This window comes from Bidens hawaiensis, unplaced genomic scaffold (genome assembly GCF_021521415.1).
Source record: "Bidens hawaiensis isolate Kalapana, Puna unplaced genomic scaffold, B.hawaiensis_p1.1 tig00006258_1, whole genome shotgun sequence".
NCBI lineage: Eukaryota > Viridiplantae > Streptophyta > Magnoliopsida > Asterales > Asteraceae > Bidens > Bidens hawaiensis.
In genome coordinates, this window is record NW_027491415.1 from 542,966 (window position 1) to 561,591 (window position 18,626).

Here is an 18,626-nt window from a genome sequence, read left to right on the forward strand (position 1 = left end):
ATAAGATTGAATAATATTCGTACATCAGTATCACATTTGGACAACTTTAGATACGATTAGGAAACATGAACGAAAGAGACACGTCAACTAGAATGCCTATTGAACACACTTAGTAAACAACTACATCTAACCTTCCCAGATATAAATATTTTTGTTTCCAACAAAGTTCCATTAACAATAATGTCAGCAACTTTCGTATCAGTCGAATGTGATTCAGAAAGTTCAGAAGCCTCCGCAACACTATCACCTTGCTTTTCAAGTATAACATCAACCGCTGAAGTAGCCTATACCATGTGGAATAAAAGACAACAGCTTGTAACAAAACCAGATGCTACTAAAATGGATCAATAATACTGAAGATTTAGTATCATACAGAAGCTCGGTAGGTTGCTTGTACAAGTTGTTTCAACCAACTAGCCTTATCATCCTCATCCCGAAACTTTACAACCAATGTACTAGACGACTCTAAAGCCTTCAAAAAGTGGCGCACAAAGAAATAAATCCAGATTAGCACCACACTCGTCACGTTATCATGCAACCAAAACAACATAAAAATTGATAGTTAAATAAAAAAGGCGAATTGCAAACATCATTTACCTTTTGGATGTCCATGCCTCTAGTACACAGAGCAATACAAGAAGAAGAACCGCCTACACTGTTCGAAGGTACGTCATATACTTGTTTACCACCCATGCTGCACCATTTCATTTAGAACATATAAGTCCACAGACCGAGAGAGTCTCGTCTAAATAAATCACTAAAGATAATATAAGCCATATCCTTAGGCTATGTGTAGTGGAAGGGCTACAAAATGGGGCGATTTGCGTCATGTGGCGCCCAGTCAGCAAAATGTGGGTTTTTGTTTAGGGGTGTAATGGTGTTGTAGCGCCCATATATATATATACATATATATATATATATCACACAACATGTATAATAATAATATATACACACACAAATAGGCGACAAGTTCTCGCCCCCCCCCCCCCCTTTATCGCCATTGTGTCGCCCTGAGGGGGGGGGGGGTGTTTGAGCCCCTTGTCGCCCAATTTAGTCGCCCCACTACACTCACCCTTATAAGATCAGCAACGATACTCAAAAGATAAAAGGAAAACATGTGCACCTATAGCACCGCTGATAGTTCTGAGATGTAAGGGATTCCAGCAAATAAAGATACAGTCCACACAAGACAAGATTCGATGGCTGCCATGAAGCAACTGAATAGCCGATCCCCTAAAGTTATTTTACGACGAAAGACGGTGTAAATTTGTATGCGTAAGGTTGACAAACATATCAGTTTCGGAAGAGGAAATAAAATACATACCCTCCAAACCAGTGCTTGAACCTCAGTTGCGAGATCAGGGGAACTCCATGGGGCATGCTCCGCTTGACAATCTTCTACAAGCTTTGTGCCACTTTCTATGGTACCAGATAATATCTTCAAAAGCTCCATAAGCAGGCTGAATATGGACGGTGAAAGGTGAATACCAAGTGAAGGAACTTGGATAGAGACACGAGTTGACGGATGACATGGATGAGCCACTTTAATCTTCAGTTAACAAAGTACAAAGAAAATGTTACAAGACGGTTCTGTATACTGCACCAGTAAATTGAGAAGACGAAGATTGAGGTAATTGTACCTGTTCTGCGATAACAACAATCCCACATCTATCAATAAGAGAATATGAATGACAACCCGTAATAGGATATGCTGAAGGCCGACTACTATGACCCACAGATTGTAGATCACACGTCTGACTGAGAGAAATTCCAACTGTAAATAAGGCAGCTATATCCCTTCCAGAAATACGAAAACGAGAATACAAGTTGTGTTCGTGATCATCATGGTGACCCTCCTGAAACAGAAAGTACATTCGTCTTCAAGAAACATTAACGAAACAGAAAATACACAAAAGAACAGATTAATTAGCATACCTCTGTTCGCACCGTAAAATTACCAAAGTCCAAAAGAAAAAAACCATCATACTCTAACGAGCCACTTGTTCGTATCGGAACTCTAATTTTTGGAGCGTCAAGATCAAGATCAAGAGCGAAACTGCAAGATTGAGGGCATGATACAGTAAGAGATATATTTAACAAATCGACTATTTTGTGCATCAAAATTAAATGGGATGATATGATGTTATCAAGCCACGTCATTTGTTACCTTAACCAAAAAAACATAAATAATTACTAAATTAATGTGACAGATCCATAACACAATGGTTGAGATATAGACCAGTAAGGGAAGCAATTTATCCTCATAAAATTAAATGAATTAAGCGAACCTTTTTTGTTCCTCTAACACTGTTTGAAATTGTTCTTGAGCTCGGCGCTTGGCCCTTTCTATCTTATTCTGTAATCGTTTTATCAAAAAGTGAGATACCAGCTCTCAAATATACAGCAAAAACTATCAGATATCATTTCAATGTACCTGTAAAGCAGCTGCGGTTTCAAATGCAACTTTAGGACTAACAGAATTGCTCCTTTTCATGAATTCCAGAAAGTGGTTAAAAGTGTCCATCAATACCTACACATCAGTTCCAAATAAAGAATTTCAATTACCCAAAGAATCGAAAAAAAACGAGAGCATGACTCGAACCAGTTTATGTTTAGAAATGTAATGAAAAACTTGACCTTGAAGGAAATAACTATGTAACTTAGAAAATAAAATGAAAAAACTTGAACTTGAATGATACAAGACAAATATATATATATACACATACATACATGGTATGCCTGTCTTCACTAAAAATTTTGAAACCAGTGAGAAAAACCATAAGATTGCACAGATAAATGTAACTTTCTTTCACCATATAGATAATAAGTTATCTGTCATATAAAGAAAAAAAAAGTTACCGTGACATGGCAAGGAGATATTGTTGCTATAAGCCTCCAATCTAGATTCTCCCCAGCAGGTAAATATACAAAACTAGCACCCAAAGCATTCGCCTTATACTGACTGGAGACACTCTACAAATATAAGTTCATTTCACATAAGAAGTTGCCGAAAATAATGAGTGATGATTAAAGTTACCCGAAAAGAAACTAGAAACAGAGAAATATGTGCAAACAACCAAACTGAATTGAGTTAAAGAAAATGTTAATATTCCAAAACAAACCTGGCAAAGTGGACCTTCAGGGGCAGATAATCCATAGAAGTTCAATGTCAGATCACAATAAATGCTTTTATGTTTAAACTTTGCGGAGACTTGAAGTTTTTCAAATCTACCACATACAAGTTCAGCTTCATATATATTGATAATCCTCGCAGACGCTTTATTTATGGACACAATCACCATACGTTGCGTCATATTTGGATCATCTTGTCCGGGTTGTGATGCAGATTCCTCATCTTGTTGGACACTCAATATATTATTGATTGCCTGCCATTCTTCTTTACTCAATCCGTTCGCAACGGTTTCAGATCCTTCAAGATCATCTTCGTCAGTTGAACCATAACCCCTGAATTGAAGAGAACGGGATAGGATGCAACAACATGTTACTACTTAGTACAACAAAGCACAATGATAAATAAACTTGAAAAACAATAAAAGAGAAAAAAATCAATTAGCCAAAAAAATGTTTTTGAAGATGGAAAGATCAACACACCATGAGAACCAACTATTCTTTTTAAGCATCCTTTGTTCGGCTTCTTCCTTAGATCTTACAGAATTAACTTTTGCATGCGCAAGAAACCTGTAAGACCGGTAACAAAATCATTCAAAAGGATCCAATCAGAGAAATAATCATGAAAGAATACAAAGATGTATATGTTATCAAATGTGTCTTGATTATCAACAAGCATCATGGAAAGGAACACAAAACTAAAGGCACCGATAGCATGGAAACTAGGACATACCTCCATAGGAGAATTACTTGTGGATCAAGATCTCTCTCAATACTTCTAATTTCAGAGTCACCATTATCCTCCGACGAGTCTTGCAGTGAATCAGCATACAGCAGGATATATCTCCTTCGCAGACGGCTGAAGTGTTGAATTTGGGACCAAGATAACTTATAGCTGAATAAACAAGCATAAACAATTTATCAGCACGTGAAATCCAACAAACACATACCAAAACTAGAGGTATATTTTGACTAGCATGGTCAACAAGTCATCTTTTATCCAAAATGGATTACTAGAAAACTAGAGTACAGTGTCAAGTTCTTTAGAAAACAAAGATTGTTATCTGAAAAGCAAATGTTGAATATGGATCTCAAAACATCGTTTGCCAACGAAACCCAGGATTAGGGGTATGCGTGGTGCGGTTCGGTGTGGTTTTGGGCTAAAACCGAACCGAAAACCAAAACTTCGGTTTTTGGATTTTTTGAAACCGTTGTTTCGTTTTTTCGGTCTCGGTTTTTCGTTTTTCATTTTGGTTTTGGTTCAGTTTCGGTTTTTTTCGGTTTTGCCATTTAAGCTTAAAATTTTAGGCCAAAAAAAAAAAATTTGTTTATTGTTAACTAATAAACTAATATACTATTATACATTTGACCAAAAATATTTGAGTTACATATTTATTAAATTCATATAAATTACTTAAAATAAAAAATAAAAATTTAGGAATTCGGTTCGGTTCGGTTTTTTCGGTTTTTATTACATGGAAAACCAAAACCGAACCGTTAGTTCGGTTTTTACGAAAACATAAAACCAAACCGTCGGTCTTTGTTTCGGTTTGAATTTTTTGGTTCTTTCGGTTTCGGAACCGATTTTTCGGTTTCTTGCACACCCCTACTCGGGATGTTTCTATAGTTTTGGAAGTTTGAACAAAGGCAGTATAGAGTAAAGGTTAAAAATCATCTACCAAATTTCAAAACATGATAGTATTACCACATTTTCTTCTGCTGCAATGCAGCTTGAGCGGCATAATTCCACCATAGTTTAGGACTCTCTTTAACCGATACCACAGGCCTTAAATGCGAGACCTCAATATACGTCTTATATCTTTGTATGACCTCAAGGAGCCTAATCCAGTCATGATACTGAGCCTGCAAATCAATTTTTCCCATTGCAATAAATTAAAAGAGCATACACAACTTCATTAGAAAGTTGAGGACTATTACCTCTGTGAGTGCCAAAGAAACATCACCGAGGACAAGATGGGCCTCCTCGAAAGGAATTTCTGGATTAGTTCTCTCATCATCCCCCAAACGGTGATACTTAAGAACACCATTGATTGGTGAAACTAAGTAGCTGCGATCTCGAGCCCATTTGGAGAACGCATAACCCTTGAGCGGTTCATTTATTCCGTCTTCAAATATCTAACATTTACAAAAAGTTAAGTCTTAGATATCTACCACATGCTACCATTTGTTTAATTGTATGGAGCCGCTGATGGCACAGATTAAGGACCGTACCTCAACCCAATCCTTAGGACCGAGGTCTTCCCATTTTTTGTTCATCTTCCAGGGAAGTCGGTTTGTATCATGATACATAGCAAGCCTTTCGAGTTTCAATGACTACAAAGAAAACATTGAAATATCAGAAAGTCAAACTTCATATTTTGGCCAAGGCTGCATTAAAAAGAAGAAGCCATTTTACATGATTTAAACCTCCTTCAATGTTTCTATAAAAGTGGGAATTATAACTGCATATATTTATCCTTACAAGGAAAAAAGTGTGAAAAACCAACGACTTTACAATAATCGTCTACAACATCTGACTACTAGTTCACTGTCACTCAATTGATGCATTGCCATATAAGATAATCTAACCAGTGTTTTAAAAACCGGTTCAAACCGGCCGGTTGAACCGGTTGAACCGGATTTCGCACAATATGCCGGTATTTTAAGTCCAGTATTTTTTACCGGTTTGCTAGAATATCGTACCGGCAGTTTTTGCCTAAAATATCGGTTTTTACCGGCAAACCGGTTTTAAGCCCAAGAATTTTTTGATGTTTGCGGCTCATATTTTTTCAAAAGAGTTAATGGCCATTTTCGTCCCTGTGGTTTACTACTTTCGCCACTTCAGTCCAAAATTTTTAATTTTGTCAATTTAGTCCTCATAGTTTTAAATATTAGCCAATTACGTCCCATCCGTCTAACGGCATCCAGCTATGCCGTTAGTTTAAGGGTATTTTTGTCTTTCTCCTTTTAATTTTGAGTTAATGGTCATTTTAGTCCCTGTGGTTTGATATCTTTGCCAATTCAGTCCAAAGTTTAAAAATTTGTCAATTTAATGTTCAGTTTAATTCAGTTTTTTTTATTTTTTATGTTTTTTGTTTATAACCCTGAAGAGCATAATTCAAGCCCAAAACCATCGAGCAACCTCAAATAATGGTATGCATTTACTCTGTTGACAACAGTAATCACCCCCCCCCCCCTTATATTTAGTTTCTAGACATTTCCTAAAATCTTCTCCATGGTGGAATAAGTGGTCAAGGTAAATTCCCTGAAACCGAATTATACAGAAAAAACTAAAAATTGTTTTGTTGATTAATGTATAATAGTTGATTACGACCCAGATTTTCGTTATGATATGTTAATCTCTAAACCCTAAATATTATGCGTTCATCAAAGAAACGATTTTTAGTTTTTTCCGTACAATTCGGTTTCACAGAATTGCTTTGACCACTTTACCATTGAATTCCACCATGGGGGTGAGTTTAGGAACCGTCTAAAACTAAATACGAGAGGAGGGGGTATGATTACTGTTGTCGACAGAGTAAATGCAAACTTGTTTTGGGCTTGGATAATGCTCTCTAGGGTTATAGAAAAAAAACTGACTTAAATTGACAAAATTTCAAATTTTGGACTGAATTGGCAAAAGTATCAAACCACAGGGACGAAAATGACCAATAACTCAAAATAAAAAGGAGAAAGATAAAAATACCCTTGAACTAACGGCATAGCTGGATGCCGTTAGACGGATAGGACGTAATTGGCTAATATTTAAAACTATGAGGACTAAATTGACAAAAATACAAATTTTGGACTGAAGTGGCGAAAGTAGCAAACCACAGGGACGAAAATGGCTATTAACTCTTTTCAAAATTACTTTTAACCCAAAAATTAGCCTTCAAACGTGTAAACTTTAGGACTATTTTTTTAAATATTGAGTGCTTTTGCATTATTTTTTTAGTATGTATTAACTTTTGGATTATTTTTTGTTATATGAATCATTTAGTTTTGGGTTATTTTTGAATTGAAGTTACATTTATAGAAAATTATAATGTAAACTATTCAACCGGTTGAACCATTTTTTAGCTTAATCTGGTACAAGTAAAATACCGGTTTTTAAAACACTGATTCTAACTAATCAAATGAACTTTATAAATACTACCAAATGCATACGCATTACCTACTTGAACATCACATAGAACTCATTATTAAAAAGACTTCCAAAGAGCTGAAACGGGTACAGTAACTCGAGTCTTAGATAAGACTAGTAAAGAAGTAGAGAGCATCCAGTGTCATTTTGTTACAAAAGATCTTTAAAAAGGTAGTGTAACCTTAAAAATAAGTAAAGCCGAGCTAACCGATTGCATTAACCAGCAGGCTACAGATTACAACTATGTTCTATTGAGATCAGAATCTAAACAGATGGCAAAAGGAGCTGACCTTTCGCAACTTATCGAGAGCACCACTCGTGTCAAATGTTTCATTCCCCCTCTCGTCCACCGTAAAAGCAGCAAGCTTTGCCAGAGTAATACCGACAGCAAAAGGATGTCCCGGGTTGCTGAACATAAAAAGTTTTACTAATTAAAAGGAAAGCAAAGCAGGTAGAGCAACATTTTTCACTAAACTATGCATGTACACCGACCTAATAGGATCCTCGTATCTGATATGCACATTTCCTATCGAGATCTTCAGATTTCCTATTATTGTACCAATCATGGATCCTAACCATGAATTTCCAGCACCTGACTGCATAAAGAAATGAATAAAAATAAGGGAAAAAGAATTCGAAAGTGATTAGTCATGCTGAGCAACATATAAATACTACGCTACTGACAGATGTAACATACATTTCCAATCTTTGATTTTGATATTGCATCAAGAGTTGCTGACTCGGCTTCCTGCAAACGGTTGAATATTCAGCAAAAAAAAAAAAAAAACTCTACTAGATATAAGCAATCTCAACCGACAAAAGCAATATAAGACCTCAATTTGTTGAAGTTTCGCTTCGAAAATCTTTTCACGCTCCTCGGGCTGAAAAACAAACCAAGATCAATTTTAAATATAGAAGTGAACCTTGAAAACATAACATATCTCTTCTTACCGTAAGAGACCTTCCACCAGAATCCGGATGAGCAAGAACGAACACACGGTCAATAAGAACTATCACAGGCTCTTTGCCCAGACCTTTCCATGGAACCTGTTTTAGCATCAAAGCAATAGAAACTGAATTGTTCACTCCAATATTAATGATATCAATTAGTAAGAAACAAATGCATCAATATAGTGATTAGTCACTGTAGTGAGCAGTTTTAGTGTGTAGTGTAGATATCATCATCATCGTACTCAGTAAATCTCACCTATAGCAAAGCTATGGTAGGGTCTGAGGAGGGTAAGATGTAGACAACCTTACCTCTACTTTTTAGGAATAGAGAGGTTGCTTCCGGTGAGACCCCCGGCTCGATAGTAGTTTTGCATCAAGCCTTAGACATAAGGCACATAACACTCAACCATCCGGACACCGACTGATTGATGCATGTACCTTTGTCTTTCGGCCATCAACGCCACCACATGATGCCTGATTAACCTTCCGCCACTTTTAACGTTATTTTCATGAAAATAGTAAAATAGCGTCAAAATTAGTGCAATTTCACTTTTGCCCACCCGAGGGTTCACACTTATATACATTATATGTGCGCACCGCAAGCAGTGTGTAGTGTAGACACTTGACTTTATTTTTAGTTTGTTTTCTAAATGATTTTTCTTTTTTTCTGATCTACTAACTATTCTTTATGGTTTATCTTTTTTTTTCACCCTTTGTTTCTTGGTTGTATATAAAGCCTAACAGGATGTACATTAAGCTTATACTGAATTGTGTATATCTTCTTTTAATTACTATCATATTTTCTTGTATTCATGTATTTATATGCAGTAATATTATCTATGATTAATTTATAAATACTTTCTCGTATTAAGGGCATACCTTCAATGTTATGGTACCAACGAATCCGGCTTTTACAATGACAGGAAGTCTTAATGAATTAAGTGCGTCTGCCTTCAGTTTCAAGTCTTTGAGTACCACATCACCTGAAAACATAACATGCTATTATAACAGGATCACAAACAATCAACCACGGGTATATACATACCACCTCAACAAGCAAAGACTACTACAGGCAAAATGAACACAAGAGTAAGATTCATACAAAACAATCGATTCCTTCATCCGCAAACAATATGTACAACTAAACCATAAGAATACAATGAAATAAGATATAAAGTTACAGAAACATTCACAAACCTTGCCATACACTGATTCTTAGAGCCTCTGATGAAAGTCCGTGGACATATTCACCCAAATATTGTCGAAGCAAATGCAGTACCTGAAAGCATAAACAAACTCGACATCAACTTTGAATACTAGCACTCTTGGCATACAAAAGATGAACATAACATGAGCTGGTAGAGAGGATTGGAATGGGAAATGGTTATAACGATATGTTAAACATATGTAGTGTGCTCGCAAAACTATATGTTCATATAACAACAATGTAGTGTGCTAAGTTGTCAACAACAATTCCAACAGCTCAATTCATTTTTATATTATATTGCCTCCTTTAAAAGTTAAGGGACATTGCAGTGAGGCATCTACTTAGAGACATATTTGGATTATGTGTTCAACTTTTCGTCAAAGCAAAATAGAATATGGTTATATATACTTGTATATATGCATACATTCATGATATATTGTAGCGCCCCAAGTCTAAAGCAATAAGTTGAGTCAATAAGCTCTTAATCAACTTAAAACTATTAGTATCCCACAACTTAACGGCTTATTAATAAGCACAAACTATGGTGAAAATTATTAGTAGCTCACAACTCAAGGTTTATAAAGAGCTCACATTTCTCACTGGTTATTTAATCTTAGATCGATAAGTAGGCTAGACAGTTGCCTCAATTGACAGGGCTCAGCGGAGCCCAACTTGCCCTGACAAGGTACCTTGGCAAGGAATAAGGTGCCTTGTCAGAGCCTGTCATGCTCCATTGTAGCCGTGCCAATCCAGGCAACTGTATAGCTTACTTATTCAAGTTTAGACAACCAGTTAGCCTAAGTCGTTTTGAAAAGAAGACATGTTGGGCTCACTTGGTGCCTAGACGTGCCCAAGGAACTTACGTGGCAAAATCCTATTTGATATGCCTATATTGGTAGGTTACTCTTTTAGTGCCTATATATTTTGTAAACTCTTTGGTATGCCTAGCTATTTTGGTAATTTGCCTAAATTTAAATATGCTTTACATGTCACATGCATATTTGTACCTTTTGAAACCCTAAGCAATGCAATCGAGATATATAATATATATGAATGATAGCACATTTATGCCTAGACCGTATGATTATCAAATTGATCAGAAAATCAATACAAAAAATATATACTCAAGATGTAGTGGTTTTCAATAAACAAATGCATACATACTGTAATATATATAAACATATGTTAATTCTTACGTGTGCTTCGAACATGGCGAATCGATTTTAGGGCACGGATTGAATGATCTGTAGCGAATTACCGCACGATATATAGGTGAAATGAATCTGCATGCAATCGCTGGATAATGATTAAAAGAAATCTGGTGATCATGATCATCAGATGTCAACAAAATGATTGAATGTGAGAGAGAGAAAATAAGAAGAAAAACAAGGAAAACAAAATTTGATTATCAAATGTTTTCTGTTTTAGTCATTCGCCAACTTTTACATCCGGGTCGGGTTTTAAACAACTGACTCCGTTTTATTTAAAGCCACAATTTTAATTTTAATATATTTAAGTTCTTCCATTTTCAATATTTTGGTTTGGTTTGGTTTCAAAATGTTTTTAACAAAATATTTTGGATGATGCAATGTGAATGTTCTATTTGTTTTATATACGTTCAAATCAAGTTGGTTGTGAGTTGGTCGAGAGTTTGAATTCGAGTCGAGTTTGTCGAATCTATTTTAAAATTCGATTTGTTGAATACCCCTAGTAGACTTGCATCTCTCTGTGGACATGATCGGGGAAAAATGTTCTTAGAGATGATAGATAAAAGTTATTTTCCTAAGTATTTGGTTGCCTTAGACTTACCTTTTCATTAGCGTTGTCTTGGCGTATAAATTCGTGGCTCTATGTTTTTTTTTATCTTTACTACTATATTTCTATGTTTTACGTATGTTATTATGTTATACATGCATGTTGAGAAAACGTTTGAGGTAATTAGTTAGGATTTACAAGAAACATGTAACAAATATTGTTTTTTGATGTCTTATTTTTTTAACTGGGATTTACTAATAATATCTCGTTTTTTGTAAGTACGATTTAAATTAAATTAATCTGATGGAGTATTAATAAATATTATAATTGGGATTTTAAAAACTAGATATAAATAGCGGGGGATGTTGATTGTTTTTTTTATTTTTGTCCTATATAGAGAAAATGAGGGAGACCATAAAGGCCACGTGGTATACATTCACATCTAGGGTGTTAAAGTCGAGTTGACTTTTTAACAACCGTAAAAAACCGGTTCCTTGGGGGGTGTTAGGAGTGTTAAATGGGCAGCTTGTTAACAGGTGTGAAGATGAGTTAAGCCATTTACTTGAGGTGAGATGAGTAATGTGTCTACGTAGAATTAAGTGATGTTAAGAGTAAATCACATGCCTAATATAAAATATTGTTTCATAAAGTTGAAAATCAAGCTTTTACTTTGATTTAATCGAAGAATTGAATTTTAATGTTGAAAATCATATTTCATTATGATTTAATCTAGCCCTTGACTAAGGAGTTGTAACCATACAACTTTTAATCAGTTCATCTGGATTGCTAATATTATGCCCTCTTCCATTATGCATTGACCAACTTTAAATAAATAAAATTATGGTTTAGCAGAAGTAAGATGTATCAATCTCCTACACCAAACAATATCTGCAGAGAATATTATTTTCAATTCCTAAAAAGCAAACATAATATTTCCTTAGTTAATTTTCCACCAACCAAATTAGTTAAACTAGCAAGTGAAAAAGACAGGACAACTTAAGTACAAAAATGTTATTAAGCTACAAGAATAACTTAAGTTCCATCAAGAAAACCACCTGATCACTTGGTCTTTATCGCACTCCGGACTCTTTGCAAAACACGAACAAATTCATAAAACATGGAAAAGTCCAAACCAGCAAAGCTTTCCGACTCCGCGGCAGCCATCGACACGCTTCTCGGAGAGTACGTATACGGATTTTGACATATGATAAAATCAAAAACACCCAACTTCTTCATCAGACTCTCAAGCTTACTACTCGACAGCTTTTGAATAGTTGCAATCTGAACCAACTCCCCTGTCTGGTCCGACTTATCCCACCACCGCTTCAGAATCCCACGTTTCGCTTCCGACGGTTCTATCGACACAACCGCCTTTAACCGGATCCCAAGACGGTTCAAAGTAATTTCCGCCCCTCCGACTCCACTATAGATTGAAAGCAGGGATATTCCTTCGGGATACATGGACTTCAAAACCGATAAGTGGTACCCTAAAGTGTCGATTTGGAAAGAGTGTTTAAGCGAATGCAGCCTTTCTCCCAGGCTCAGTCCGTCCGCCTCGGTGTGGTGCAACGGGTATCCGAGAATTCTTTCCACCGACTCGGGCCCAATGGGTGCTAGTCGGTTACGGGACACCCACATCAGATTAAAGGTCTTGCACTGCTGAAGAAAGTCGTTTTGCTGTACATCGGATAATCGTCCGTTTGAGTTTTTCAATACGTTTCTGAGCTGGTCACATAGTTGCGTAACTCCTATAGTTTCGGAACTAACACAACTCAACTGTTTTCGAGTATCCCATGACAGCCAATACTTCTTCGTTTGAGGTACCGCGTCTTCTATGGTCATAGGCGATTTTGGCATAACATGAGAACGGTTTTCGGTTGGGAGATTATGTATATACCCCTCCCTCCTACTCAAAGCCGAGAAATCCTGAGTGTTAACGAATTCAGGCTCGATCGCATACAAAAACTGAGAGATTTTGACCCATGAATCATGAGATAAGTTCATAACATTCCCATAAAAAAATAACGGTGCTTTGGCGACCATCTGGTCCACACTGCTACATGAAACAGGCTGGATGAGTTTAGGCACTCCCATCGCCGCCGCGCGTCTAGCCTTGTACTTAAGTTGTCTCTGTAAAACCTTGGCGCTAACCGGAGGTTTTGATGCAGTGTGTGCTGGTCCAGAATAATCCTTCAAATCCTCAAACTCTGGTTTTGGTTTTTGTAAATTAACCGGTGCATCTTCTTGTGGTTGTTTTGCTCTAAACCTGTCCAAGGCCTGACTCTGAGAAGCTGCAGCCTTAAGTCTCTCTTCGGTTCTTAATGCTAACTTACTATAAAAACTGGCATCTAACACTTTTTCGGCTTTCGTAGCCGTAGAGTTAGTGTTTCCAGCCATCCATGGATCCTGTGAAGTCAAGATACTTTGTCAGAGCCATGCTCCATAAACCAAACAAAAAAGTTTTTTTTTTAAATAAATAAATAAAAACAAAAAAAACCCTCTTCTGTCTTAACAGAATGGTCAGCCATCCTATCCCAAACAATCGAGTCAGCGAGCTCTGAAATGGGAGCGTCCGGACCTGATACGTACAATCATTTAACAGAAAAGGATTAATAACTTGTGTACATAATAGGGTTAGATAGGGGCTCTAAATATAGAGAATAATGTTACACTCGATAATTACATAACTAGTCTAATAGAAGAATAGAACATATATAAATCCAACTTAAGAAAAGTATAAAGACATACTCACCATATTTCTCAATAGCTGCAGAAATTTCCTGTTCAGAGAAGCCGATTTCAAGCAATCTAAGTGTCTTGTCCATGGTCCCAAATAAGGTCTCGGTGTTGGTATCCTGCTCATGTTAACCGAATTAGTATTAAGCAAATAATTCAAGTTTAACCATCTGTGCACGAACAATGAATATTTAATACTAAATATCACATTTTTTTCCAGGTAATTCAAGTTTAACCATCACAAATAGTCTTTTTTGTTATAATGAATATGTAACTCATGGTCGTTTTTGAGGATGAGACAAACAGCTTTCAAACTTATAGTTATTATCAACGGACATCAGTAAGTAATTGGCAAATAAAATGTAAAAATAAAAAGAAATTAAACCATTAATAATATATTGTAGATTAAAGACACAACAGCACCATAACAGTTGCAAAAAATAACGAGAAGCGTGGAATCGATGGACAGAGGCCAAAAAAGAAGCAATTGGTAAATGGGAGTTAACAAACCTCATTCCTTGTTTCATGGGTCTTGGCCGGATCTTCTGTGGCAGCCATCTGAGCAGCAAATATAAAATCCACAAGTTCATTAACCGGAGCATCTTCTCCTGTCAATAATCAAGAGAAGATAGCATCTACATTACAAAATACAAGCCACACTACTTGTTGTTCACACATAGACTTAGGATAATACAAGTTACAATACCAAGTTTGTTCATTGCGAACTCAATTTCCTCGACAGTGAAGTCCATCATTAGTAAGGACGCCATTTTGTCATCTTTCAAAGAAATAGTTGTGGGCCCACTGCTTCGACTGGTTATATCCTTCTCGTCTTCAAATAAGTCATCTAAAGAATCAGATGACTCTGAACGTGATATAAGAACTGCCTGTTGAATTCACATAAACAGAAATCAAGAACTCGTATAGGAATCACTCGTGCATAAGAAATTTGCAAGGTCAGGTGGTGATTATTACCTTCCGTTTTCCATTATTTTGAGCCAAATCTTTGTCTTTCTCCGGAACAGTCCCATTAGCAGGCTGCACTGATCTGACCTTTGAAGTTTGAAGTGCCTGTTTTGTTAAAACAATAATAATAATTATTATTATAATAATAATTATTATTATTATAATAATAATAATAATAATTACTTATACCTCCTATTTTTGAACTCTCAAATGTATAAATGACTACTCAACCAACATATACCGTTGCAGCCTAATTAAAAGTATCGATTGACAATTTTTTAGCACGAATGTATTATTAGTCGTTTGTTCAATTATGCAAAATAGTAGAGGTGCAAACAAGCCGAGCCGCATGCGAGCTACTCGGGATTGGATTAATAAAAAGCTTGAAACAAGCTGATCTTTTTCGAGCTCGATCCAAGCCCAAGCCTCAAACAAAGCTCGTTTGGTTACCGAGCTCGTTTCACACTGCATAGCCGAGCTTTTGGCTCGTTTAAGTACTACACTAGCTCAAGCCAAGCTTAGGCTCATTTAAGGTTTTTCTCGAAATATATAAATATAATTAAAAATGTATATAAATTAATTAATATATAATAACGAGCCGAGCCCAAGCTTGAAAAAACGACTCAAGAGCCGAGCTCGAGCTTTAGAAAAGAGCTCGAAACTAGTCGAGCCCGAGCTCTAGTAGGTCGTAATTTAATACGAGCCGGGCTTGAGCCTAGTCAAAATATGTCGGATCCTATATTACAACCACTTACAGAATATGCAAAGAGAGTCTCCAATAGCAATTCCATATTGTCTTCACCTACATTATACAAGTATATAAAATGTTTAATCTCAGATAAAACTGAGCACGTGGTAGCTCTAATCACACGGTCCTGAATACTTTAAAAACCAGTTTGTACATAACATACCATTTTGTCTGATTGCTTTGTCGATAAGATCTGGCGTAAATCCCATCCCTAGTAGTGATGATCTAACATTGCTTCCAGATGAGCTCGCACCATCGTTCTGTCAAAAAGATGACATACAACATTAGTAGACACCTATTAAGAATATTGATCATAATCTCCACATGCAATAATCATAAGCTACAAAAGAGGCGTACCCCAACGAGCATGTCTGTGCATGCAAAACCATTGCAATCTATGGTCTCTACTTTTGTGAGGCTTCTAGGCTCGGGTTTAACCTCATCTTCGCTGTCGGATAGATTAGTTATTTCCAACTGCAAAGTTAAAACAGCAAAACTTTCATTATAAAACAAAATACTGGATGATGAGTAGTATCCGACTAACAATTTGGTATACCATCTTGGCATGAAAAGAAGCAGGCAGGCAGGCAGGCTTAGAAGATAGCTTCCGGTTAATATAACAAGGTACACAAACCAAACCTTTTTAAGATATATACATCTGCAAAAGCAACAGCTGAATTAACCAACCGAAGGATACATAAAACTAGAGAACACTAAACTTAACAGTCATACTTGAAGTTGAAGCACAAAATGTTTACAAATACCAGCGATACAAGGGATTAAGATTCGATAAAAAGTGACTATGGAATGGAAAGGACCCAAGCAAACGGAAAAGACACAAATGGTGAATCCCTCTAAATCTCTAATAAAGGAAGTTACATGTATACAAAATTTAAGGGTGTACATGAAACCAAAAAGCCGATCCGAAACCAAAAAACCGAACCGATACATAAGCTGGCGGTTTGGCTTTATGCTTATTTAAAACCGAATTACGGTTCACCAAATGTATAGATTTTCACATTTTACTTTTAAGTAATTTATACAAACTTAATATATATGTAACTAAAATATTTTAGCCCAAATGTATAATAATTAATTAGTTAGCAATTAACAAACTAATTTAGGACCAAATTCATTATTTTGGACCAATAACAAATTTTTTCCCCCAAAATTTCCAAGCTTAAAAACCAAAGGCGAGCCGAAACCGAACTTTTCTCAAAAACCGAAATTTCGGTTTCTAATTCGGTTTTAGCCCAAAACCTACCCAGACCGAACCGTGCACACCCCTAAGAGTAATTATGAGACTATTGCTGGGAACAATGTCAGATTCACAAATTTCAAAACCAATTCTTCTTAAAATAAGAAAATACCCAAAAACTATGTGTGAATAATAGGTGTAAGAAATTAATTATAAAACAAAATTACAAACCAAATCATCAACATTACACAGAAACAGTTGATAACGTGTTATTTAAAGCTCAGGACAAAAACCCTTATTTAGGTTTTATAAAATAAACTCGGGCCGAAGAAACACCAACTCAAAATACACATTGGAGTAAAATTCAGCAAGGAAAACAATTAAATTAATTAGGTTGATGATCGAAGGTTGTAGATGTTAAAAGCTTACCTTGATCGGAGCTATGAGTTACAAGCGGTTGAATATGTTTTCGTAACGGAGGATGAAGTGAGGGTTGGGTTGTGTTATGTTATGTTATGTCATGTTGTATTGAGCACGTGTGAACTGGAACAGATGGCAACCTCAAAGTACGAGTACTTGTTTTACTGTGGTTTGGTTCTTTAAACTTACGGTTTTAGTCCTTAAGCATTTGTTTAACTTAATAACACCACTTTGGTTTTTTTTTTCTTTTTCTTTTTCTTTTTTTTAAAAAAAAACCGGATTTTAATAATTCAAAATTTGATTTTATCCATACTATAGATTTGACTAATGGTACTCATAACTAGAGGTGAGCAAATAAAACTGAACAAGTTTGAAACCGAACCAAAACCGGTCAAAACTCAAACCAAAACCGATCGTAACCTAGTCAAGTAATCGGTTTCAACCTGAACCGAAAGCGATCAAAAACCAGTTTTGACTTTTGTTGACCAAATCGAACCGGTTTGTGCACCTCTACTCATAGTCATAGCTTTCACTTTTGTTCTCAAAGACAATCCGGGTAACATAATTTTCGTAGATTTACTCTCGATTTACGCTTATTATACAACTTTTAAGTAAACATAGTAAAATAATTACTCACCCTAAGTTTTTTTATTGTAGAAACACCATACATATTTTTTATATTATTGAAACATTTTGAAAAAAGTTGCCAAATTAACAAATCTTGTTTTCGTATAGCTAAAGAAGGCTCTCCTCTCATATATAAACATCATCGAAAAGAAATAAAAACTTCAGCTTATACTTTTCTCTCTATAACTTTGCTTTAGTTTTTTTGAATCTGTCTTAGTCTTGTACGAGTCTTTAGCTCAAAAGAGGTTGGATAGACGGTCTAATCAATATCTACAATCTATTTAAATTTGATTAATGGTACTTATAATTTTCATTTTTATTGTCAAAGACAATTCCGATAACATGATTATTATAGATTTACGCTTATTATACGGCCTTTTGAGTAAAAATATTAAAATAATTACTAACTTTTTTTTACCGTAGAACCACCAAATAATTTTATTATATTATTGAAATATTTTGAAAAAAGTTGCTCAAATGAACCCAACTTGTTTCCGTAAAGTTAAAAAAGACTCTCCCCTTATATGTAAACATCACTGAAAAGAAATAAAAACCACTTCTTATACTTGTCTTTCTAACTTGTCTCTTGAGTCTTTTAGGTTTACTAGCTCAAAAGAGGTTGGGTGTTTTGTCTAATCAATATCTACAATCTATTCAAAAACAAGATTCTATTGCGTCGAATACATCGCATGATAAGTCGATTAAGTTGTTGATGTTATCGTCCCTCATCGGTGGCAGTTTATCA

At 35.7% G+C, this 18,626-nt stretch overlaps 2 protein-coding genes across 2 annotated transcripts in view; both read right to left on the reverse strand.

Moving 5' to 3' along the window:
* Nucleotides 1-9,861, reverse strand: part of LOC143631844 (uncharacterized) — a 29,529-nt gene extending 19,668 nt beyond the window's left edge. The window contains exons 1-24 of the mRNA XM_077100468.1: nt 9,856-9,861; nt 9,422-9,503; nt 9,104-9,207; nt 8,225-8,320; nt 8,107-8,154; nt 7,971-8,021; nt 7,766-7,869; nt 7,564-7,681; nt 5,362-5,463; nt 5,068-5,265; nt 4,835-4,992; nt 3,863-4,024; nt 3,613-3,699; nt 3,123-3,465; nt 2,860-2,973; nt 2,435-2,530; nt 2,289-2,356; nt 1,936-2,056; nt 1,641-1,856; nt 1,325-1,549; nt 1,124-1,233; nt 598-694; nt 374-472; nt 132-284 (exon numbers count right to left, since the gene is read on the reverse strand). Of these exons, the coding sequence (XP_076956583.1) occupies nt 132-284; nt 374-472; nt 598-694; nt 1,124-1,233; nt 1,325-1,549; nt 1,641-1,856; nt 1,936-2,056; nt 2,289-2,356; nt 2,435-2,530; nt 2,860-2,973; nt 3,123-3,465; nt 3,613-3,699; nt 3,863-4,024; nt 4,835-4,992; nt 5,068-5,265; nt 5,362-5,463; nt 7,564-7,681; nt 7,766-7,869; nt 7,971-8,021; nt 8,107-8,154; nt 8,225-8,320; nt 9,104-9,207; nt 9,422-9,503; nt 9,856-9,861 (2,958 nt within the window). The remainder of the gene's footprint in view (nt 1-131; nt 285-373; nt 473-597; nt 695-1,123; nt 1,234-1,324; nt 1,550-1,640; nt 1,857-1,935; nt 2,057-2,288; nt 2,357-2,434; nt 2,531-2,859; nt 2,974-3,122; nt 3,466-3,612; nt 3,700-3,862; nt 4,025-4,834; nt 4,993-5,067; nt 5,266-5,361; nt 5,464-7,563; nt 7,682-7,765; nt 7,870-7,970; nt 8,022-8,106; nt 8,155-8,224; nt 8,321-9,103; nt 9,208-9,421; nt 9,504-9,855) is intronic.
* Nucleotides 9,862-12,076: 2,215 nt separating this feature from the next.
* Nucleotides 12,077-16,442, reverse strand: LOC143631885 (putative inactive DNA (cytosine-5)-methyltransferase DRM3). The gene is made up of 9 exons (XM_077100511.1): nt 15,994-16,442; nt 15,800-15,896; nt 15,644-15,690; nt 14,898-14,993; nt 14,629-14,809; nt 14,433-14,530; nt 13,939-14,041; nt 13,687-13,764; nt 12,077-13,594 (listed from the first exon to the last, which is right to left on the reverse strand). Exons 1-9 carry the CDS (start codon nt 16,201-16,203, stop codon nt 12,246-12,248), a joined length of 2,259 nt encoding a protein of 752 aa, XP_076956626.1. The 5' UTR covers nt 16,204-16,442; the 3' UTR covers nt 12,077-12,245.
* Between the last annotated feature and the right edge of the window lie 2,184 nt (nt 16,443-18,626).

Bases quoted from the DNA above. Each gene is read 5' to 3' on its own strand.
- LOC143631885 (XM_077100511.1), bottom strand. From the start codon at position 16,203: ATGCCAAGATGGTATACCAAATTGTTAGTCGGATACTACTCATCATCC. The intron at 14,531-14,628 runs GTATTGTAACTT...GATTATTGACAG, and splicing joins GTTCGCAATGAACAAACTTG to GAGAAGATGCTCCGGTTAAT. The intron at 13,595-13,686 runs AGGGTTTTTTTT...TCTTGACTTCAC, and splicing joins CCATTCTGTTAAGACAGAAG to AGGATCCATGGATGGCTGGA.